At 34.3% G+C, this 26,493-nt stretch overlaps 1 protein-coding gene across 1 annotated transcript in view; it reads left to right on the forward strand.

The window, feature by feature from the left end:
• The window catches only part of PCDH17 (protocadherin 17), a 97,188-nt gene extending 71,130 nt beyond the window's left edge, over positions 1-26,058 (forward strand). Inside the window, exon 4 of the mRNA XM_058548274.1 lies at positions 21,371-26,058. Within this exon, the coding sequence (XP_058404257.1) occupies positions 21,371-22,053 (683 nt within the window). The 3' untranslated portion in view covers positions 22,054-26,058. The remainder of the gene's footprint in view (positions 1-21,370) is intronic.
• The last annotated feature ends 435 nt before the right edge of the window (positions 26,059-26,493 follow it).

Here is a 26,493-nt window from a genome sequence, read left to right on the forward strand (position 1 = left end):
TTTCTGGCGAGAATAAAAATCTGTAGGTAATTTGGGGGCATAGTGAATTTATGAGGGGAGTAAATTAGCCAAAGTGATATTTCCCAATTGGGAAAATACAGGAAGTCTAATAAATTTAGGGATGGGAGAAAGAGTGTTAAGTGGATGTAAGATAAGGAAAGGAGAGCAAAGGAGATTGGAGTGAAACAAACTTTTTATTCCATATATCTTTGTAGAATCACTTCTGTGGCTAGGAAGGAGGGAGCTAGCTGTTTCTCTCCCACTTCCTATTATGTTTTATTGTTCCCTGTTGCTAGGACTTCAGATTAAAGCCAGAGTTAGAATTCATAGCACTATAGTTCAGCTACCCTAGGAGTTTAGTAGGTTTTTGTAAACTAAACTAAGAATCTCTGTGACTTTTTTATGTAGTAAAATACATTTTCAATTCCCAAAGTCAGAATAATGAATAAACTTTCAGAACATAACTCATTTGTAATTGTGGAATATATATAAGCTCAATATTTTTGATTGCAGGGATGTGCACTAGTGATGTTTGCTTTCTGTCATAATAAGAATGTTGACTCATCTTTTTCTTTTTACAGTCATTGTTACTGTTTTTAAGTTAGGGAAATTCACAGAGAAATTTTCAGATAAGATTTATTTCTATCTTAGCTGGATATTTTAATGCTCTTCGATACCTGTCCTCTGATTTCAAGACTAAAATGAATGAGAATTCAGCTATGTAGGTTTGTAATCTCTGAAATTGAATGACAACCTGGCCTGTACCTGTCAGTGTGCTATTTTGTTTTGACATCAAAGTAGTATGGATTAAATGATTTCCTTCTTCTCTGTAGCCATCGTCAACGATAATGATGATTACGTGGCTTATTATGCCTTCGTGACTCTTTGGTAGGCATTATGGATTACAAAATCTGCTCACTAAAGCAGTTTGGTAGTCAGCAGAAATTTTGTAGAAAACCCAAAGTGTATGGAGCATTTCTTTCTCTTTGATTATAATTCTGATAATATAAATTAGTTTTTAAAATCTAGCTTTGTATTATTTTTCTGGATCAACATAATGATTGAGAGCCAAATATCAGGAAAAAATTAATTTAATAGCTATTCCCTATTGTAAAGCCTGGCTTGGTGATTCAAATCACTACTAAGGACCCCCTGAAACCTAAGATGTGAGTATGGTACTTAGAAGACATTATTTGAAACAAAGTGACAGGGGGTAATTTGCTCTGCTACAGTAAAGCATGCATTGATTTTTCATTTACAGCAACTGAAATAACATCATGTGTACAATATCACAAAACAATGAGATATATTCTTGCATTTGTGTGTAAGATACTGATGTCAGTTTTTACACACTGCTAGATGCAATCACTGTGAGAGATACTATATAACTTGGATGGATTGATTTTTAGGCTTTGCACTTGGAAAGGGCACATGAATACTCAATAACTAACATGTGTATGTGTATGTATACGTATACACATATGCATATAAAATGTAGCAGGGTTTTTTTTTTTTTTATTCCTAAGTAGTTCCACAACAGACTGGTTGTGAGATTTGGCTCAATTTGTTTTTAGAGCTATATGACATTTAGTCTTCTCCCCTCCCACGATACTTATTTTCTTTCATGAAGTACAGTACTGCTATAGACCGAATGTTTGTGTCCCTCCAAAATTCATATGTTGAGACCTAATCCCCAAAGTGATGGTATTTGGAGGTATAGCCTGTGGGAGGTGATCAGGTCATGAGGATGGAGCCCTCACGAATGGGATTAGTGCTCTAATAAAAGAGGCCCCCTTCCACCATGTGAGAACGCAGGGTAAAAATAGCCTTCCATGAATAAGGAAGCGGGTTCTCTCCAGACACTGAATCTGCAGGTGCCTTGATCTTGGACATTTTGTCAGCCTCCAGAACTGTGAGCAATAAATTTCTGATGTTTATAAGCACCCAGTCTATGGTAGTTTGTTATAGCAGCGTAAATGGACTAAAACAAGTGTCTTACAGAAAAAAGATGATTTAATATAAATAAATTGGGACTCAAAGCCCAAAAGAAACACAATGTTTGTACTAAATTAACTTAATAAGAAATGCCTTTGTGAATAACGCATATAACTATTGCTAATGTACAGTATATTTTGGTGAAATTTAGCATCATATTTCTTAAGGGAAATATATTTCTGCCTTATTTTTTCCATTTAAATAAACAATGTGGTCAAATACCTCACAATAAATATATAAAAATTGAATATTTTAACGTTTATATATTCATTTTCCAAAGAAGTAGAAAAATTTATTAATATATGCTTTGAGATAATGCTGAGTATCTGTGAATTTGAATCATCTGTCCATGCTATCTATAGTAAGTTTCTAACTAAAAACATGCATGTGTTTGAAGCCATATTTACAAATATGAAGATATATTTTCTCCTTACAAGAAACTCTCTCTTTTTTATTGTTAATCTAAATACTGATGCACATATGTGTACATTCAATACAGTCACACATTTTATTTAATAACCCGCTGATATACATGCAAATTTTAAGCAGAGTTGCCATGCAGACAGTACAAAAAATGTGATTAGTACACATAAAAATCAAGTCATACAAACTGAGAAAAGAAGTCTTAACAATCTTAGAAATTAAGCACAAAGAACTATTCATTTACAGGCATTTTAAGAAAATATTCTATTTCAAAGTATTTGGTAAGATTTGGAACAATCTTACACACACACACATGCACACACACGCCTTTTTCCTTGGTGATTTCAGTTCAGTCTTATACTCGGCAATATCAATGTTACTGGCATATATACTTATATCTTATGCCAAATTTAGTTTATTTATGAACCATAATATATATATAGAAGACAACATTTTAATTTAGTCATATCAATCAATCTTGTTTTACTTTTCTAGACTCTACTTTTTAATTGGTCCCGTTGTCATTCCCGACAGCAATTTTTTTGTATTCTGGGTATTTATATTTTTAGGGTTTTTTTTTTTTTGACAGTCTGTATTAGTTTCCTAGGGCTACTATAACAAAATACAACTAACTGGGTGGCTTAAGAAAAAGCAGAAATTTATTGTCTCAGTTCCAGTGACTGGAAGTCCAAAATCAAGGTATCCACAGGGCTCTGCTCTCTTACAGCTCTAGGAGATGATCCTTCCTTGCCTAATCCTAGCTTCTCGTGGCTGCCAGCAATTCTAGACCCATCACTCCCATCTCTGCTCCATGGTCCTGTGGCGTTCTCCTTGTATGACTGTCTCTGTGTCTCTTGTTTCTCTTCTTATAGGGACACCAGTCATTAGATTAGGACCCATCCTAATATTAACTGCCTTCATCTTACATAATTAAATCTGAAAAGACCCTATTTCCATTGTCACGTTCTGATTTTCTGGGTGAACATAAATTTTGGGGAGACACTATTCAACCCAGTCTACCCTCTGGCCCCCCCAAATTCACATTTGTAACATTTATAAAATCCATTCACCCACTTCCAAAATCATCCAAATATCTTAACCCTTTCCAGCTTGAACTCTAAGTTCCAAATCTCCTCTAAATACCAACTCAGAAAGTCTACAGTCTCTGCATCGACATCAGGTGTGGGTGAAACTCTGGGTATGGTCCATTCAGGGGCAACATTCCTTTCCTTTCACAGACCTGTCAAACTAGGAAACAAGTCACCTGCTTCCAAAATACAATGGTGGAACTGGTATAGGATAGACGTTCCATTCTGAAAGGGAGAAAATTGAAGGAATAAAGAGGTTGCTAGTCTAAAGGAAGTTGGCAGTGCAGCAGGGCAAATTCCAGTGGGTTTCAAGGCCTGAAAGTAATCCTCTGTGTCTTAATAATCTGCCTTTAAGTCCTCTTGACCCTCTGGGGAAGTAGCCTACTCTTTGTGGTCCCTGTATCTGTGGCTGTACCCTTGGAATCATTTTCCCTTCATTTGTCCTATCTCTGCCACTTTCAGTCCAAGTTAACCGTGTTCCTGCTAGTATAAAATTCTCAAAAATTTGTCTTCTGTGGATGTTGAGGCCGTCCATACCATTAGACAAAACTGTCCTCCATAGATCCTTCCTTGATAACCCCATCTCCAATCCTGACTCGGCTTGAGATGGTTGATTGGATCCATACATCACGTGGCTAATCTCTACAGCAAATGACTGTCCAGTCACAACCCTGTCCTTGTTTCCAGAGCATTCCATCTGGATAGGCAGAAACTTTTCCAAATCAAGCTTGTTCTTTTTTGCTTAAAATTTCATTCCTCAATTAATCTCTTTCCTCTCACATTTTGTTATAACCAGCAAAGAGAAACTGGGCCACACCCACCACACTTTGCTTAGAAATCTCTTCTGCTATATATTCGAGTTTATCACTTACGAGTTCTACTTTCCACCCAACACTTTGGCCGAGTTTTCTGCCAGTTTATAATAGCGATTGCCTTTCAGTGTCCCATAGCATTTCTGTATGGGACCTCATGAGAAACACCTTCACCATTTATTTCTATCTACGTTCTGTTCATAATGATATAACCATATATGTATCCTCTAAGATGATAGAAGCTTTCTCTACAGCTCTCTTCACTTCTGTCTGAGCCCTCATCAGAATTACCTTTCATGTTCTTATTTCTTCCAGTAGTCTCCTCAAGGCAATCCAGGCTTTTATAAACCATGCATCTCAAAATTCTTCCAGTTTTTACTCATTACCCAATTCCAAAGTCACTTCCACCTTTTTAAGTATTTGTTACAGTAGCATGTTACTTCCCGGTTCCAAAATCAGTATTGGCTTCCTAGGACTGTCCTAACAAAATATCATAAACTGGAAGGCTTGAAATAACAGAAATTTATTCTCTCACAGTTCTGGATGTTAAAAGTCCAAAATAAGGGTATCGGCAGGGCCGTGCGCTCTGATGGCTCTAGAAGAGGATTCTTCCTTGCCTCTATCTAGCTTCTGGTGCTTGCCAGCAATCCTAGAGACGACACTCCCATCTCTCATTCCATCTTCACATGGCATTCTTTCTGTGTGACTCTCTGTGTCTCAGTTTTCTCTTCTTATAAGGACACCAGACTTTGGATTAGGGCCCACTCTAATCCTGTATGACCTCATCTTAAGTAATTACATTTGCAAGGACTGTATTTCCAAATAAGGTCGTATTTCGATGTTCCAGGTGGACATGAATATTGGAGGGACAGTATCTAACCCAGTGCACAGCCTATACCTGTTGTTTCTTCTTTGGATGAGATATATTTTTCTGAATAAAGGAGTTCTATCCCTTATGTGACTCTGGTTATATGATTTAAAAAATATATGACATATTTTCAATAAATCTAAAATATGTTACATATTGCTTACAGAGTTTGGATTATTGTCAAGTGAATGTAAATGCCTTTTACATAGTAAAATGGTGAGTGAATTAAAAAAAGTGCAATTTCTGGTGGGAATGAAAATTTAAGAAAATTGTATCAAATGCAAAAAAGACAAACGAGTCTGGTAACAAAATAAGAGCAAATGAAGGTTGTAGACTGTAAACTTTTCCTCGTACATCTTTGACGAGAACTAGATTGCCTCTTCAGAGGCAATTGAACATAGTAACAAGGTGACTTACGGATTAATTATTTTCTTTCCCCTAAACAAATATTCTGTATTCCCTTTGTTAAATATCACAATAGGCATCATTTAAACATGTGCATGAGGCAGACTTATTTTCCGGTGTTTCCATCTGTTGTGGGAATATACTATAAGAATAGGAGAGAAATATAGACAAATTAAACACGAAGCTAGGGGAAAAAAGAAAAAAAAATGAAAGAAACATCTGCAGGGCAACAGTGTGAAAAAATGCTTGAGCTGCCTGTTATTAACTACTCAACCTGTTTTACATTGGAATCCTGCATAATTACGTTCCAGGGGAGGGGCAAACAACAGATGTTGAATAAAAATTGAAAATAAGAAAATGAGACTATTTAAAAAATAAAGCTACTTTTGCTCACCGACAAGCATATTTTTGGCAGAACCTTTAGACAGCAATTGATTTCTTATATTCACTGCACATTTCAATAACATTAATGCAAACAAAGTGTTCTTTCTTTTTTTTAGTCTAAGAAATTGATCAATTATGCACATCCATAGTATACCTGTTAGAGGTTCAAAAAAGGAAAATAAAAACAAAAAAAGACAGCATTTTTTTAATTTCGTATTACATAAATGTTTCCTGTCAGGTAAAAAAGAGTATAAATTGTTACAGAAATATATATATATATATATTTTGTCATTACTAAAGTCAATAAGCTTTTAAAAATTGAAGGTTTCTAGGTGACTGAGTAACGAGCTAAATTACAAATATTCTGTTGTTTTAAGTTCTAGATAGTATACATTGTATAACTAACATTAAGATGCAGTAAAAATTTTTATTAAAACCCTGCTCTCTAGGGATATTAAAAAATAGACAGTTTGCAACTTTAATCTTGGTGGCTTGCTTGTTTACATCTTCTACCTAGCCACCTTGGCAGAAAAGTATTTATTTTATGTAGCATAAATCAATCCATTGTCATCACGAGAGTATTTTTCCCATTGACCTGGGCATTCGTATAGTTACTTTGCACTGTTTCTATCTCATCTAAACTGAACACACCAAAAAATAATTTTCTTCCAATAAAACTAAGTCTTATGTATCTGGGGAAATACCAATGACCATATCTTTTAGGGACTAGCCAATCTAAATAATTTTAATATTAAAATTGAGATCAATAAAAAAAGATTCGTGATTCAATGGGCCCTTTTTACCCACTTGGTTTTTCTATTTGTTAACTAAAAATATTTTATTTTTCAAGCATTCCCGACTTTGCTTTCCTTTGCTATCCTCACCCTACACACCATCACAAGTAGACTTCAGTCTGTTGATCAGCTTCCTCCAGGTGAGCAATTTCTTCATCTGCTGGCTTTCTTCTCTGTGATCTGAATTTTACTTGTTAGATGATGGCACTCATAAGACTATACACACATAAATGTTATATTTATATATATATGTATGCACGCATATATATGTGCAGAACTTGTAGACTTTCCTTCTTTAAAGGAAAATAGCATAGTAAGTAAGTAATTTCTCCTATTATATCTGCATTGATACTAGTAGTATTTCAGGAAAAGCTGTGTAAAATTAAGGGCTGAAAAGAGAATCTAAATATTCATTTATATCGGGGTTTTTCATATTTATTATTCTTAAGTAAATTTAAGTGGTCCAATTCTTAATTATTCGATATAAAAAACCTACCACTTATACTAATTCCACATCGGAGATAATGTAGAAAATGGGAAGGGAAGAAACTGATAGAATAAAAAGTGGTCTGGTATAGAGAAGGGGATTGATTATTTTCCTTGGATGTTAGTCGTGGGTGTAGATCAAGCTGCTTCACTTTACAGCCTGAAGAAGAACTGTGTTTCACCTGAGAAACTGGATCTCCAAATTCTTCTTTCTTTTCGAACAGGCAATTACATTCCATATTAGATAAGTGTTATTTTGTGGAAATATATTAAAAGCTTCTTTACACATTACTTTGTACAATCTTTACATATCACCCTAATATAGATTCCTAAAGGCAGAGCAAAACCATATAAATTTTACAACAGCTAATGGAGCTCACTATTAAAATCCCCTGAACTCAATAAATTTTACCAACTATTTTAATCTCTAAGTATGCTCTAAATATGTGACTCAGATAATCTGGGGAAAAACCTTAACGTTGGAAATAGCTGGACAGATTAAGTGAAAAGCAGGAAGGAGTGTCTGTCCTCGGTGAAATTTCAGCTCACCACCTTATAGTTTTCTATGTCTGGATTGCACATAGTCCACGTCTTTGAGTCATTTGAATGCTTTTGAGAGATTTGATTGGTTTCTGAGTAGTTTAATCTCTACATAAGGGAAATAAACCAGTGGAGAAAATTATTATATCAGATTGTTGCTATTCTTGAAAACTATACACGTATGTTGCAGCAATCTCACAATCACTGTTATATTTATTTGTGTTGCATTAGTCATGCCAGAAAAAGAGAAGAGGTTGCATTATTTTCTATATGTAAATGAGTGGAAATTGGAGAGAAAATGCAAGCAAAGGTCTTAAACAGATAACATGATTTTAGCGGTTGAGGTAGGGAAGTTAGACAACATGCCTGCGTGCACATACACACAGACACACACATCTATCTAAAATATTCCTTGTTACCCTTAAATAGTTGTGGTTTCACATTCACTAAATTATAATCAATTCAGAAAGAGTTTTATTTTTCAATTCTGTAAAGATTAAATTTAAAGATAACATTTATACCTATAAAGCATTTTAGCTTTTAGAATGTAAATTTCTATACATTATTTTATTATTTCTTAAAAATCTCTTTCTCTTGATCTGGCATCCATTTTCTGCTCTTGTACATGTACCTGCTCCCTGGTGCCTATGCATATGTGTACATGTACACACCTGTGCTTTGCCATGGTCGTCTACCAACTTGAAACACAGAGCAATCTAGGAGCTATGACTGAGCACCAGGAAAACCAGAAGCTGTTATTAGGTGGATTAGGCCTTTATTTTTATATCTACTAAATGGTTCTAGAAGATTTTTACCCTTAGGCAAGGCTCCTTCTGTTCATTTCCATCTGGTATAGGAATGTGATTTTTTTATCACGTGTACAAAGGGTGCATATGTAAGGATATGCATGCTTGTTTTTTAGTTGTATTTTTTTGTTGATAGTTATCTGACATATTTGAAGTTATCATTTCAAAACTAAATATTTTCTTCACTTAAAGTATCAAGATAGTGAAGCTTGTGAATATTTTCCAGTAACATATAGGCTATAATAAAACTCTTGAATTTAGAACTCAATTATTGGAGCCTACTGAATATAATATTTTTCTATTTTTGAAAATATATATTTCTTTATTATTATACCAGAATTTTTATGTGTAATATAATAATTTTATGTATGTTATAAAATAATCAGAATAACTGTATCTTTTTCTTTTTGTTTAAATCACTATTATTTCCCAAATATATAGTTCATACAGATACAACCCTTATGTTTATGGGTAATAAGTAAATCAATGAGTTATATATGTTAGACTGTGTACTTTTTAAATAAATGCCTAATCTCACAACGCATCATTTATATTTTGCCTTTTATGCAAAGTTATTTGCAGATATACATGGTTTTAATAATAAAACAACCGTACCCAATAGATAAGACATTTCTATTTCCCAAGTACTTCTTACAATAATTTTTCCATTATGTAATAATATTTAGCACAATGACCATATTTACAATAATAATTAGCGAGATAATTTTCTTTTGTGATCATGTATTTTTATCAGTTCAATGAATAAACATTGAAATAAGTATTTTATTTGAAATTTGCCAAATCAAATAGTTAAATTCTATTCCATTTCTGAGTGGAACTTGTATTTTAATACTGGATAACTTTAGATCAAGTAAAAAACTCACCTGAACCTAAAAAATTAAAATAAGTTGCCTAAAAATTTAAGGTTAAAGTGACACTTTCTCAAATTCAAGTAGTTCTCTCTTTTGAGTAGACTCAAATGCCGGCTTCACATTCTTCAATTGACTTGAGCAATTACAACATTATAAAGAAATTTTAGTGTTCAGTTATGCTACCATTTTCTGAAAGATTACAAAGAGATTTGCTGTAAAAGGAAGTGTAAAAATTTGACTCGTTAGAATTTAAGTTTATTTTTCTTTAATGATAGAATTGCGTAAAGAATTTATTTGGAACAGATTATGGAGGGCTTTGAACCCCAAACTGAGTAGTTCAGATTATAACCTTTTTCAGTAATGACCATGGGGGTCATTAAGCAGCTACTTAAAAATAGCGTGGGCAGCGCAAAGGATCACCTCTTTCTAAAATTGAACAGACATAGTTTTAAAGGGAAAAACTCAAATATAGCATGCCTGAATTAAAAAAAGACTGTCTCAGTGAATTCTCCCTGTGATGTCAAAATGAATTTCCTTTTAGATTAGATTTAGATTACAAGTCTGAAAACAAAATAAGTTCTCATATATTTATATTTATTTTTCTGTTATTTTTACTCATGGGGAGTGCATTTCATTTTTATCATCTGTTCTTTGCTCCAGGTATGGTTGATTATCAATTAAATCACAGAAAGTACTCTCCTAGATAAGAAAGTATTTAAAACACCACTGTAGACACCTTTTGATGTATATACTGCATTAGGTATGGATAGACTTGCATAGCCTTTAGAAACACATTTTTACCTTTGCTTTGATTCAAGGATAGCCTTCTCCAGTAGCTTTTTGACCTTCGATTTGATTACAGAGCAGGGTGATCCAGAGGGCCACATCTCCTATCTTTCTATATGTGAGTTTACCGACCTCTTTTCCCAATATCTTCATTGCTTCAGTGTGTTTTAATGATTACAAAATATTAAAGCTGTTACTAGAAAAATGGCTTGTCATTGCCAGTAAATTCCATTATAAGAAACACTTCTGTATATTTACTCTAGAATATGGATATTGAGTGTATTGATTTTGCTTAAATTTTCATTCTTGGGATGACCCAATCATACAGAATAAAAAACATCAGCTTCCAATAAACTTACAGCTCACTAAAGGTAATAAGAACAGAATGGTTTTAGAGAAGTAATTCCAAGAACAGGCTGTATTTAAAATGTCAATTATCTTTCCTTTCCTACTCTTTGTATATTTTTAAATTATCTGTAATCAGAGAATAATAGTAGCAATAATAGTGGTGGTATTAGCAGCTGGGTGGTAGGAGTTGTTGTTTTAGTAAGATCAAGGCCAAAATGTGTAGGCTCAAATGGCCTGTATTTTATTCTAAAGTTACCTTTGGGATACTATCATTTTAATAGTTCTTTCAGAAAGACTTCATTTCACAGGAAGCATTTTTTGGTGAAAATACATGGTTATTATAATGCATATGCATACATGCATGCACATTGAAGACCTTTAGCTTCAGTTAATTTTTTAATTATTGTAATATAAGTAATTTTTGTAGAAATTATTTATGGAGAAGTATGGTTTCATATATATTTCCCACTGCTTTAAATCTTAAAAGAAAACATCTTTCGTATTACTTTTTTCTTTAAAAACATTCTTAAAATACTGATCGTAGCAAAGCACCCATCTGTTCTTTTGGAACCATGTCCGTCTAATTTCATGTAACTTAATTGAAACTTTCTATCTCTAGAGTAGAGTTCTATGAATTTAATGAATAGCTTTTGGAGACTAGAATGTCATTAAAAACATAGAAATATTAAAATCTTTCATAAAAATCTATCTTCTGGGACTCCCAAATCCTATTGGCAGGCGTTGATTACTAAATAAGAAGCAGAAGATTAGCCGCTTACGAATTAACTCTGTTTTCTGAGAACACTAAAAATGATACCCGATTCTGTTTGCTTGTCTCTAGCAATTGAAAACAAACAAGTGCGAGAGACAAGATGAACAACGGATTTAAAGCAGTAAATAGATGTATATCCCAGCAGAAATCAGATAGCAGGCATGAGAGAAAAACACTAATAAGACTATCTTGCTTGCTTCTTACAAAGAGTTTGGCTTAATAGGCATGTTTTCATTGACCTTCCGTACAGGATTACCACTTTGCTAGGAGGATGACTTGAATTTTCGATGCATTCATCCATTCCATCAAAAATGATGTTATCATCAGAGATGGGGTTAGCTTACAAAGGTAATAACAGCTTGAGGAAAACATCCTCTCTAAAGATGAAGAAGAGTAGCGTATTTAAACAGTCTTGGGTCTGAAACTCACAGTATTAAGTTGCTAGAATTTTAAATTTGTCCTTGTAAACCAAACAGCTTTTACTAACTATTGCATGCCAGAGCATAGGTTTCTCACTGCATATAAATCAGGTTCTTTTGGAAGCTGCATTAACCCTTTCAAGACTCTAAAATTACAAGGACTCATTAATTAATTCATATGTTGATGATAGCTTCAGATAAAGTATAAGATACGGTGGCAGCTAACTTAAAAGCGAGGAACTGGCACATTTGACATGACAATGCCATAGAGTCAAAAAAGGACAAAAGGAGAAACCTAGGAGAGTAGAAAGAAACTTATAGATGCTGAGGTGTAGGTTTTCAGGATACTAACTGTTTTCCATAATTTAAAATTATAAAGAGGTGATTATTTAAATATAAGCTATAATTTCAATAGGAGAGTCACTGGTTTAAAAAATTCGCTAAGGGGAAAATATTCCGACCTCCATGTTTCCGTGGATATATGTCAGGCAGGATTTATTTATCTTATTTAAAATGGTACCCTCAATAATAGAGAACTTTGGATTTTTTTTGTAAGCATAGTATTTAACAGACAGATCTGAATTTACACTAAATACTGTATATCTCATAGCAAAAGAGAGCTATTATGTATAACTTCGTTTAGGTCCTGGGATCATTCTGAAAAGTGATGTTACAGCCTCATAAATGAATGGCTTTGGATTGAGTAATTTGTAAGGAGTAGTCACTCCTATTATAGATTACCAACATTTGATACCTTTTTAATTTAATCTTTGTTTACATCAATGACAGCATTCTGTTCAAATTCAGAAGTGTGAATATTATGTTCTGTGTACTCAAGGAATAAAGCATGAAAGAATATACCATGGTATCAGTGTCTTGATCTCAAAAGGTATAAGGATCTCAATGAGGCAAAAAGATTAAAAAATAATGAGTTAGGCAGCAATGCTAGGATATATAATTCAGTGGGAAAATGGTGGCATTATCTTCGTCCAAAATAGAAATGCTTATTTTGGAGAACATTTTCAGGAATTCTCTGTAATTATTTATTCTTGAATATCCAGAATCAATTTTGAAAGGTTTCTGAGAGTCAACATTTACCTTATTTGTGGCCATTCTCCTTGCCTTGTAGGAGTATTTATTAACTCTCTCCTAGATACCTATAAGGATCTTCTTTCTTCCAGACTTTCTCTTTTCTGACTTTCTAAAAGAATCCTTTAATCTTTCAGATATGTGATCATATGCAATCTTATGGCTGGTTAATAATAATAACAAATTAGAGAAAGAGGGAAGAGAGAGAAAGTAGATGTAGGAAGGTGAAGTATTTTTCTAGTGCAGAATTATGAAAAGACAAGATTTATACTGTTAATATAAAATACCAGTTGAATGAACATACATGTCTTTAGTTTAGGAGAAGTGGGATGAGATACAAGCAGAATGGAGGTGCATTAGGGTCGGAATGACTTTGCCGGTGAATCATGCCCAGGCCTATTGTGCTCTGTTGGAGATATCCTGGTCCGGGCCAAAACTCTAGGTATCTGTTTCCAGAAGTGATGCTGATTTGAATGCTACTTGCCCTGTGCCCTTATGTTCATAAATGTTGTCCAATACTTTTTGTAATCAAGCATCTAAATATTTCAAGAATCTTCTGAGATATACAATAAACTGCTCAAATCTATATTAGTGCTCCATTGCCTGCTAGATTGAATTTGGTCTTTTACTTGGAGCTTTTCTATTTTCTTTTAAATCCTAGCCAATTTTCTCTATGTTATTAATTATTTTATTTTTTGGCATTGCAATGTACATCCTTTGACTTATAAAGCTGCTTTCTTACTCTCCTGCGAAATGCCCACTCCTATGTGGTGATCATTTCACTTTCTAATCTCCTCACCTGGATCACCTTCTCCCTGCTCTCCACTATTTGTTGAAACCGTGATCATCCTTTGAATTGCAGATTAAGCGCCACTTTTGTACAAAGCCTTTCATTTTATTACCGTCTGCGCTTTTCTCTATATTTCTGTTGCTTGACATTGGTATGACATAGTTTAAAATATAATTGATCATGAATTATTTCCCCATGATGGTTTCAAATCTAGTTTCTAGTTTCCAGTCAAGGTGTAAACTCCTTGATGAAGAGATATAGTCTTATAGACTGGAGAATTTTAGAGGTGGATAGACATAGGTATATTTACCACAAACATTTACTTGACGTAACACCTGTTCTACAACATTCTTATTCAACATTCCTTTGCTTGAAACCTTCCAACGCCTAGGCGCAAAGTTGGTGTTTCATTCATTCTTACCTTACGAATGATTGAGTATAACTTCTTTAAACTAACTGCTAAACTACAACCATCTACACGTCTAATGCACCCGCTGAATTTGAGCTGTCTTTACTCTGGTGGGGCATTTGAGTTGGATTGTTTTTCCTTGAGGGGTTCTGTCAGAGTCATTTACTTGGAAAAAAAATATATAAAAACTTGCTCCACTAGTATAGCATCAAGCTTCAGAGCCAGTTCTCCTGAGTACCTCTTAAGAAAGAGATGGTCCCATTTATCTGTGCCTTCACTTCCAAGCATGAGCTGCTGCGCCACGTGATGGCTGTGCCTACAGTATGGAATTGGGGGAGGTGGGTGGCTAAATTTTGAATGTTAATCTCAGAGCAGTGTGCCATGGGACACAATTATATTTGTGCCATAGATTCCCAAAGCATGGTTTAGATTTTCATTTGTTTATATTCCTGGTACTTCCATATCAAATTTCCTCATATCCTTTGGCTTTCATTCTTTAACATAAGTTTCCATTTAATTTATTTTCTTCATTTCAGAGCGTTATCTATGTGTTGTTAATATATATGCCAGAAAATTCACTCTGGTAGACATGCTATTATGTCCAAAGGGTCACAACCACTTAAAACCAAAACTGAAGGTGTGCAGGTGCCCTGAATAGTAAGTGCAGATGCTCCAAGTGCTCCAGATATGCAGCTGCAATTGAAGTCAGTTGAAAATGATATAGGCCAGTGGTTTCTGGTGTCTGAATGCAGCCATGGCAATATGTTCAGGAGCATCGTGTGCTGCAGGTGCTTGCTAGAAGACTAGTACTTCAAAGCTGCCACGCTTTGACTGTTTGATAGTATTATAATAACTTCACTTCAAAATATGCTCTCTGCCTATCAAAAGCAGATAGAATGGCTTTTCACAATGGAGGTAAAATCTGGAAGCCAGATTGGCGGTGCATCCACTTAAAAATACACACAATTCTCTCTTAGTATTTTTATTATGTGAATTATGTTTCTAAATTCTGATTCCTTATAGCCAATTATTAGGAAATAATTTAAGTTCCTGGAGTTCTATACCTAGTGTTTCATCATTATATCACTGCCAACATTTGAACAGGCATCCTCATGAAATGAGCAAATGAGCATATGGTAACAGGATACATGATCCTCCTTACATTAAAAAATAAAAGAAGTGAAAACATATTCCACATCTGTGTATTGGTGTATCAGTTACTTGATTAGTAAAACGACACAGATCCCCATGCACAAGTAAGAAACATGAGAAATACAATGCAGTAGACGAAAGATCATTTAGCTAAAATGTTAAGTGATTGGTTCTCTGATGCCACATTTTTCCTTATTCTTCCCTGCTTAAGAGATACACTAAGCTTATTAAAAATTTTGCTAAAATTAAGTCTGGTAGTTATGTGAACACTAGCAGAAAAAAAAAGCATGTGATAAAACTGTAATATTAGAATATTCCTTTCTTTATTCTGACACAAGGAATAAAAGTTTTGAGATAACTTTCCAGCACTGTCTCTAGAAATAATATTGAAAGTGAAATTTTTACCCCTCTCATAGAGTGAAATCAGAGTTTATTTTTAACTAATATCCTAGTAAATGGGACGTAGAAATTATAAATGGAAATGATTTGAATGAATATACATTGTTACGGTGCCATTTATATGGAATGACTCATCCAATCATCATAAGTGTAAGGGGTTATAGGATGGTAAAGGGAAGTAAATGAATAATAATCAATATTGCCAAAAAAAAAAAGAGAACTGTTTATGTTAGAAAAGGTCAGGATGTTGCAAATTATGCTAATTTACTGAAAGAAAAATTTTATTACTGGTTTGTTGGACTGTATTCTGACAAGATTTCTATTTTAGTACTGATATTGTTTCTCTCATATGTTAGAATATATTTGGATAAATTGTAATGTGTTGTGCTCATAGAGAAGTGTGTGTGCCTGTGTGAAATTGTGTGAGTGTGCTGAAGAAAGAAAAAGATGGTAAAAGCAAGCTGTTGTTATACCATTAAAACTTTTCAGTAGAAAACTGGTACTCGTGAACTGCCAGTCTAAGGTCTTGGCTTGTCATTGTTTGCTGGTAGATAGTCTGTGATGGATGCCTAGTTTAGATTCTGTGGAGTTAATCTGCAGAACACTTGTGTCAGCCATAAATAGAGATTCGTGTCTGCTCTCTGCTTTTCCAGACACCTAATTAGGTGTTATGAAAGCTTACGTTGGTGAAAGAAGGTAAATTAGAAATAAAAAAGAAAAATGAGAACAAATAAAAAGTGGACTTCCATTTATAGAGTTGTCTACTTGGAAACAACTCTAATTTTAAGATGCTGTTAGAAACAGTAGCAACCACTGCACTAACAGAAGAGCACTATTCCTATTTAAAGCTATTTACAAAGCAGAAATAAAACCATTTTGTTGACAGTCATAACTCAGAGAAAACTCTGTCTCAGATATCCTTCCCTCATGGCCACAGCACTTTAGAACTTCCTCATTGATGCCCTGACTCACAGATTTGGTTTTTCAGATTTCTAAGACATAGACATTTATTTATTCATTATAAAAAATTAAATCAGATGTGTATCTGAAACTGTTATTCTAGAAACTATATGCATGTTTTCAGATGTACAAATATGTGGTCTCCTGAGGCAGCAGGCAAGTTTGAAACTAAGAGGAGGAAATCCTTTTATGTTTTCTAATATTTCCCTAAGTGGTAACAAATTAGCTACCAAGTATCTCTCTTTGAGTGGCACGGTATAGTGCTTTGAAGATGGGAAAATAAGCTTAACTGCTGATTTGTGATAAATTCCTGCTGGAAAGTGAGACAGATTAGAATACAGAGATAGATTTACTCTGAAGTAAGAAATTTTATGGACTGGTTCCTCGACGTGTTTCCTCTGCAGTGAACACCACTGAGTCATAACATGCAAGGATTTTTCCTCTGACTTTTCTCAAAATAACTATGTTCAACAGAGGCCCCCTTAATCTTTGTTAATCCTTGCTGGCTTAAATAGTGTTTTGGCTTCAAATTTTAATCTTACGCAAAGTAATTGTTAGCACCTTTTACCCATCGTTGAAATGGCTTTTCACTCCTAAAGATGTATAGTAACATCACATTAAAATCACATTGTAAACGTTAAGGTAATCTTTATGGAAGATTGCTAAAGTCCAATAATTTAAGGGCAGATAATTTGATGTTTTACCTAAATATTTTTTTCCTCACATAGTGTAACTTCCACCGTGACAGTGTCTTTGAAGGTATATTTTGGCACAAAACAATTCCTTGCCTAATATCTCTAAGATTAAGTTATTAAACTACTTAGTCTAGGTTAAAAAAAAAGAGAGGGAGCTTTCAGATATGTCAGCCAATATGAATATGCAGATTTCAGACATCATTATGTCTAAATCAGTGTGAATAATATAAAAATTCTAAAATCAGAGGTAGTCAAGTTGTTGATCCAAGCACAGATTTCACACCCACAGTAGTAGGGCAAAGGGAAAGATCAAAATGTTGTTTATTGGAGATGTTAAATAAAGAGATTTATACACATACATGTACATTATCTGTAAAAATATGTTTATATATGTTTATATATATTTATGTTATCCCTTATATTATGAATCTAGAACTTCCCTGTGCATTTTATTGATTCATTTTATTTCTCTTATGGCAATTACTGATGGTTAATTTTCAGGAATGCATTGGATATGCATTTGAGTTTTTAAATTTTGTTTTGACTATACCTGGAGAAAGCTCTAGTTTATCACACAAACACATAGAAATAAAGATCTGTAGACGTGTGGGTGTATGGTTTATGGTGCAGCTGAACTGCAAGTACCATAGTCGTTTGAATGACTTTATATCTTTTGCAGAAATTATCACACAAATTAAGATGAAAAATTTAACTAGCGAAGATGACTGTGTTTAGATCCCTCCCTTTGGATGCTTGTGTAATAGATGTAGCTATAGGAGTATAGAAAATGATTCTTAATACTAAACGAGTATTTAAATTTATCTGATAGTCATATGATCCTTCAGGGAATCATTTAAAAATTAAAAATTAAACACTATAAACTTTCCCTATAGGCAGAACTGCCCTGAATTCCAGCTGTTGAACTTTAGAATTGTTTTCTCTTTGCAACATAAACGTGCCTATCTCTCAGTTTCTCTCATCTGCCCACCATTTGGATTATGTCATCTTTCTTGGCAAAGGGCACATTCTGTGAAAGGGTAATCACGTTATATTGAGGAAAGGATGAAAATGATGGTAAATAATTTCTTTGTTATCCCAGATTGGACCAGAAGAAAAAAAACGAATGTTGGATCAATTATTTTTGCTTTGATTTCTTCTGTCCAGGGTTTCTGAATTTGTTTTCTGATACAGATATCTAATCTATGCAAATAGTGGCTGTTTGTATAATTTGCTTCTTTTTAATTTCTATAGCTTATAATTCAACATATCTATTCTGGATCCATTTTCCCTGAGGTACAGAAAGAAGTTTGATTATCCAGCTTTATAGCTCTGGGACTTGAGAAAATACTCCACACTATTATTCTTTATTATACACTCTTAGTTTATTGAGGGGATTTTAAAAACACATACTAGGAGGCACAGATGGCAGAAATCCTACCAATATAACTCCCCTTTTCTTAAAACCATCTCCCATCCCTCCTCCCTCTCTGCTTCCCTCTCTCCAGTCATGTAGCTTTCCTTCTCTCTTTTCTCTTCTATTTTTTTCATTTTGTCTATTTTTTTTTTTTTTTTGTCTAGCTAGTCATTCGTTATATACTACCTATGTCTCTTTCATGTACCTAGCTGCTTATCCATTTATTTGTGTTACTTCAGAAATAATTCCACTCTCCCATAAATCCTTATTTGACTCTTGGTAGTTATAGTTCACTTTGTGCTCACAGTTTCTGCTGCTTGTACAAAAGTGTCATTCGATTTTCTTCGCTGTCTGTGAACTGCTGCCATCAGAATTACAGTCTAATCTCCAGGTGAACAGCTTATAATGTATCATAATCAATGCTCCAAATTTGCTCCCTAGGATGTGACATAAAGAAGTCGAGCAAAACGCTGCAGATTTTCAGCAGTGAAGTGCAAACAGTCATTCTATGTTGATGGTTTCAAATTCAAGGTCGATTTACACTTTCATACATCTGCATTATTCTCTCTTTCACTCTCTTCTTAAATTCACATTGAATTTATTCAGTGCTAGGCTATCCAAATTGCTGAAATGGAGGGCCAGTCAATATCGGAATAGAAAACTATGTGAGCATATTTCAAAGAGAGTGTATGGGTTGTAAATGAATTTTTTAAAAATCACAATTCTATAAGATAGAAAAGTACTACCGAGTGAAATAGATAGTAAAGTTTTCTACTGTCTTTTTGAAAGATAAAATTGATTGAATGAAATGATACATATTATTTTTTTCTAAGAGTTACTGACACAGATAGAGAGGTAATATTATGATTCCCATTCAGAATAAGTAAAGGAAACGGATACCTGACATTAAACTTTTCTGATATCCTTTTTGGTTTTTTAATCTCTGCTGTACTTTAAATCCATACAGGAAGCCTTCCTAGAAAATTTTATATGCCTAGCTTCTTCTGCTGCTGTTGGGCCCATCTGTCAACAACCTTTCAACTCACAGATAGTATGTATTTGAGTCTGTGGGTGGATAGCTCAGTTTGAGAGTACATTTCAGAATTCTTGCCTGCATTACATAATAAACTTAACATATTTCATTCCCTCATAGGTAAATACATTTTTTAAAACATGACAAATTTAAAATAGAGGCAAATTATCTATATACTTTTTTAACATTTCACAAGTGTGAATGATACATGCTATGAAATACCACAATATTTTCTTTCTGTCAAGACACCATTTTGATTCCTTTCTAAAAACTTTTAGTCTCATGGGAAATTATTTTATCCTAAAACCTTTCAAGCTAAAATAGGTTGTGATTTATTTTTTCTTTTTGGATAAGGAATTATTTATGTGTTTTAAATATAAATTCAGATTTTATATATGACTTTAAAAAGTAACTGTATAAATTTGTTAATGCTATTAAATTCGCTGCTTTCTGTTTTAAATATCTTTCCTGTGGACTTTTTTCCTTGCACAGGACACTCTAAATCTGTAGAGATCCTCTTGCATCAATTAAAAGGCAGTCCCAAGTGTTCCTAAATGTGTAGGGAATTCTATTCCCACCACATAGATGTAATTGTAAATATCCTCTCCTGAAAAAAAAAGAGTCCCTGATTTAAAAAAGGATCATTAAACATAAGGGGAACAACCATTTGTAGACGAAAGGGACAACTGGGAAGATGTAGTTCAAAGTTACAGTTTAAAATATCGGGGTCATGGAAGTATGCAGCTGTTGTCACAATGAAGGAATTTTCTTTCATATTTTCTTGTTCAGCATCTTTGAAATAGGGATCATTAAAGAATGCTTTATTTAGATTCTCTATATGCCTATTGACAAGAAGAAGCAAAAATTCTCACAGAAAGCATTATCTTTTAAAATAGGAAATCATGATTTGTCATTCATTCTCAACTATATCTGTTGACTAAATCCATTTTCACCTACTTACACCAAAAACCAAAAGCTGAAGTGAAGAAAACTGAGTACATGATCCATACACATATCTAATAAAATAGGAATGTGCACTTTTTGACAAGCTTATTCAGAACACATTCTGATAGAAAATTCCATTTGGTACTCTCAGTAGGAAACGTAGGCTTTTAAAGGAAACCTTTTATTTCATGACTATCACCAAAATAACAATTACAAGCAAAATAGGAATAAAGCATGAAAAAAAAGAGCAGCTTAGGACTTGTCGTGGAAGTTTGAAATCCAGTTTTTGCCCTGTTATTTGATTTGAAAAATTAATCCTGGTAATCCTTTTTGATGTTCACTGTTTCCAGGATGAGTTATACAGAACAAAGACTAACTGATATACCCAGGAGATTAGCTTACAGTGATGTTGTATTCTACTGGGAATGATTCTCCAATGACCACTTTATACTTTTTCCCGGGCTATGGGAATTCGTTAATATCTAGAGAATAGACTTAAATAAAACCATTGTCTCAACCAGCAGGTTTATGCAACCATCCTGAAATGTTTTAATTATTGTTTTCTTTTCCTTTTTAATTAAGAGACCAGAGGTCAAGCAAGCCCACTGAGAGCTGATCGCAGCCTCAGTAGAAATTTAAAGGCAACCTTAATGATTGGATTTGCTGTTTTCTCTTTTGTTTTGCAGAACCAGAAGAGTGTGTTAATTGCACAGATGAATGCCGAGTGCTTGGTCATTCTGACAGGTGTTGGATGCCACAGTTCCCTGCAGCCAATCAAGCTGAAAATGCAGATTACCGCACAAATCTCTTTGTACCCACAGTTGAAGCTAACGTTGAGAATGAGACTTACGAAACTGTGAATCCCACTGGGAAAAAGACTTTTTGTACATTTGGAAAAGACAAGCGAGAGCACACTATTCTCATTGCCAATGTTAAACCTTATTTAAAAGCCAAACGTGCCCTGAGCCCTCTCCTCCAAGAGGTCCCCTCAGCATCAAGCAGCCCAACCAAGGCATGCATTGAGCCTTGCACCTCAACAAAAGGCTCTCTGGATGGTTGCGAAGCAAAACCAGGAGCCCTGGCAGAAGCAAGTAGCCAGTACTTGCCCAATGACAGTCAGTATCTGTCGCCCAGTAAGCAACCAAGAGACCCTTCCTTCATAGCTTCTGATCAGATGGCAAGGGTCTTCGCGGATGTGCATTCTAGAGCCAGCCGGGATTCCAGTGAGATGGGTGCTGTTCTCGAGCAGCTTGACCACCCCAACAGGGATCTGGGCAGAGAGTCGGTGGATGCAGAGGAAGTCGTGAGAGAAATTGATAAGCTTTTGCAGGACTGCCGGGGAAATGACCCTGTGGCTGTGAGAAAATGAAAAAAAAAAAGGCATTGGCATTTTCTTGTCTCTTCTGTTGATTTAAAAATGATCCCTCCTGGTGACAACCCATTTTACAGGGATGAAGAAAGACCAATGCTGCTTTAAGGCTTTTAGTGACCATCTGAAGTGCCCACAAGTATGTTCTTTTCACTGCTGTTTCTTTTTCAGAGATAACAATGGTTTTGTTTTGACCAAACTTATATTAGGACAGAATTAATGATGCTCAAAGAGAAAAGAAAAAAAGAAGAAGGAGAGAAGAAAAAGGAGGATGAGGAGGCGAGTTACCTTTTGACAATCTGTTAGGAAGGTATGCAGTGTGAGAATTGAAGTATTTCTGATCGCTCTAAGACTGTCCTCCGTGATTGATGCTGACTTAACTGTTTACCTATAAACCCCATACAAAGCAGGGTCATAATTTGTGATCTGTGGTGGATTTCTAGCAGTCATCATAGGCTTCTACTGAAAGTCCCAAAAAGACCTTGCAGTAGTCCAAGCTACACCAAACATTAACACATATTTGTGGTAAACATTTCTGTATAAAGTGACCTGCCACACATATAAACACAAAGAACATTCCATATCATTAGTCGAAAAAATTTTAAAAACTTGGTCATTTGTAAGACACCTCATGTCGTATAAAAGTTAAATGTAAAAAGATAAAGTCCATTTTGTCCTGCACACACGTAGACTAATTCACTTCATGAGTGGAGAAGAAAATTTAAAGGGTTTAAATGCCTCGTTAGCATTTTAGTGTCCAACAAACATATAAATAATGATGGCTATGTTTTAAATTTGGTTTAGAAAAGTTCTGAAAAAATAGTTTCCATTGAGTGATAATATTCAGAGAAAATTGACATGATTAATATGTTTTATTCATTGGTGGACACTAAAATAGCTCAGGAAAGTGAAAATGTCTTAGACATACACAAATCACGTGACCATTTAAATGTGCAAATGTAAGAAGATTCAATGTGTTTACATCAAATGACATATTTTTATTGATTTATTGCAGATTCAGTGCATATGAGCCAAATTGTTGAGTGTATAAGAGCTATATTGTGTATTTTATTAAATTAATATATAGTTGTGTTGCAAAAATATTTGGGCTTATATTGTAAATGGCAAGTGTTGCCTCGGTAGCTGTCGAACTCTATGAGTTTTGTTTTTTCCTGCTTCCTTTTCCCCATGGAGTGTGGGAAGCAGTGCCTCAGAGCAAAGTCTCTTGTTTAATGTATAGTCTACCAAGTACTACAGTACATAATCTGTTCAAAATGTGTTTGAGTGAGCTGATGGAGCTAACTGAAAGGTCAAAAAATACATCCGTCAGTCATGGTTATGTGCAAGTCCTTGTAGAAGCTTTTATTAAAGTCATGCTAAATCACAAGAATTACATTTGTACTAATATCTGAAACTTTTTCATGTTTTTTCAATAACATACAGCTTCTGCCTATGTAGATATCATGCTGTTGATTGGTTCTCAAAAGTATCTTAAGTGGTTCAAGATGTGCGTTCCCATTATATTTCAAAACCATGAACAATGCTTTCATGCATGTGTGGTACCAGCACTGGTTACTTACATTGTGTAGTGTTTTTCAAGAGGTCTGGGTCTTAAAATGTATTTCCTTTTTCTCAATGCTTTTCTGCTTCTTTATACTGGTGTCCTTTGAGAACAATACACCTTATACTCCTTCATTTGGTCACATCTTTTCTTGTGACATTTAGCAAGTTTCAAACTTACTTCCATATGAGACTAGGAAACCTCGAATTTCAAGAATTGGGAAAAATAAAATTAGCACTTGCAGAAGTAACAGCAGATGGGAAAATGCCTTGATTGACATTTTCCTTCAGCGTTTAAATTTTTTGGCATTTTACAGCTTCATGACAAACAGTTTCCAGCCCATACCTTAGAAAATGTGGTGCTGAGTTAAATAAAGGCTGTTTGTGCACTGGAGCAGAAAAATGCGTTATTTACAAACTGGTGGAGAATTCTGTGCCTTCTTTTCTGGCCACCAAGCCAGTGTAGAAACAGCATAAATGTCATAACATCCTTATATCAAAAAACACAAACAAAAGCAAAAACAAGTATTGAACTGAATTAAGTTTTGTAATTTTAAACCTCAAAAAAATTCAACTGAAAATATTTCCATCAAATGCCGTCAAGATTTTAGACTGTACCTCTTTTGCAAAACTGCTTCGAAAGGAAAGAGTGGACATCTCCCATCAGCCTTATTCTCTTGAGAACTGTATTTGGTTCCTAGTAACAGCCTTTCCAAAGCTCTACTCTTGGTTTTTATTATTTGTAAATGTTTAAATTAGCAAAGAAGGGATCTTGTACATGTGAAACCTAATTGACTCTCTATATTTTGGACAATTTATGTAACTGAAATGTGTTGTCTCTGTTATATGATGTTATTTTTTGCCAGGAGACTACAGACTGATTTAGCTTGATAGCTGAAATTTGATGGAAAACTGATTTCCATTTAGTCTTACCAAGTGTTGCCCCTCTCTTACTAGACGGATAGCCACTTAGTAAAAATCTAAGGCAGTATGTAAGTGAAATCAACCAAGAGAGTAGGATTTATTTTTAAAAACATTCTTAACACTGAGTAACCAGTTGTTCAATTTATTATATGAAGACATTAAAACACTATAAGATTTTAAGAATTGGTTGTGCCAATGTGTGAGGGATTTATCTTTAGGCTCTCTGTCACCAGTGATTTACTAGTGTTAGCTGTTTAACACATTATCTGTATTTAGTAGAGATTATTTATTTACAAGTTGGTGGTAATTCAGCAGTCAGGACTCGAAGCTTTTATGGTTGAGTTGAGGGAATTTTGCTTTTGTTCACTTGGCTGGCAACTGCCTTTATCACAGACCTCTGGTGCTTGGCTTCCATGGAAGTCTATGAGATGCCAAAATCACCCCTTTGGGGAACAACTTGCTCTAAGGGGTGATGCATGATCAAACAGTGATATTTCAAGGGGTTTCAGCATAATTCAGAGTGCAAAAAAATTGTCTTAATTCACATCCTCCAAATACTAACCCCTCAGAAAAATCCCACGCATTCAAAATGAATAGTTTGATAATACTTTATCTTTTAGGTCCTTAAGTAACTGAAGTCAAGCACAGAAAAAGAATTTATAGAAATTTTCATAAGAAAGTCAAAGCTCTAAAAATTGTTTACTGATGAACTCAAAAAAATCAGTAACAAAACAGTCTTTTCATTAAATGTTAATAACGAAAGATTTTTTCATGAAAGCTAAAAGTAGTGAGAATCAGTGTTAGTTATAACTATACCAAAGTAAACATTAAAGAGACATATCATGTAATTTCAAAAAATGCTTTCATTTTATTTCTTAATCTGACATACTTAACCTTATTGCAGGCAATATACAAAGATTGGCTCACTATTCCATAAGTTAATTGAATTCCTGGTTGGGAAATTGACTTGTTTTGTTTTCCTAAATTAGCTGAGATCTTGTAAAACATGACTTCCCTTTAAAGGATCTAGGCACTGCTCAATTTAAAAAATGACACCATAAAAAAAAATAGTCATGTATTAAGAGAGCAGTATGCTTTATTAGAACCAGGTTAAAAGCTGTTTGTTGCCTAATGGAGTAGAAGTTGCTGAGGTCAACAAGTAGACTGATATCTGGCATAATATATGCCCACTCATTATTGTCTAATTATATTCTTTTGACAACAGACAGCATTTATCAGGCATTAATTCAAATGAGAGTTTTGGCTATCAAGATATGTTGATTCAAAACATAATTGAAAGAGACCTGATTAAAGTCTGACTTTCTTGGCCCCAGTGTTTTGCAGGTTGGCTATTCCCATTTATCAGCCCCATTACTCCATAAAGTTCTTAGCTGCACCAAGTGATTGGTGAACAAGGACAACAACAACAAAAGCAGCATACATTGTATGGATTTATCTCAATGCTATTGTTTAATGGCTGTGTTTAATGTGACCTATCTGGAAAATGAGGACTCCGAATAAAAAGCTATTACTAATAGTGGCATTGCTTTCCCTTGAATTCATTAACACACAAGTGATGTGTTACACACTGCATACCACAGGGACCCTGAAATTATTTTGGAAAGCAACTGTGGCATCACAACTGTTTTTGCTAGTTATTTGTTTGCTAGTTAAATAAGGTTTTTAAAAAATTTATTTAACAATAATGTCACTAGCTTCTCAATGGGAATGGGTTAACGATATTTCCAATAGCTTAGATAAGTGGGCTAGTCAAATAATCACCATGGAGTCATAGCCTAATCATACTTGTGGCTTTTAATACTTAGAATTGGTTTGAAGATAGTTTGGTACAAGATCCTAAAGGACTTCATAAAAGTCATCTTTATAAGCCCTCTCATAGTCCTACATGACTGATGAAAACACATATTTTTAAATGGCATTTTAAAGTAAATACAT

This window comes from Diceros bicornis, chromosome 9 (genome assembly GCF_020826845.1).
Source record: "Diceros bicornis minor isolate mBicDic1 chromosome 9, mDicBic1.mat.cur, whole genome shotgun sequence".
Classification (NCBI taxonomy): Eukaryota; Metazoa; Chordata; class Mammalia; order Perissodactyla; family Rhinocerotidae; genus Diceros; species Diceros bicornis.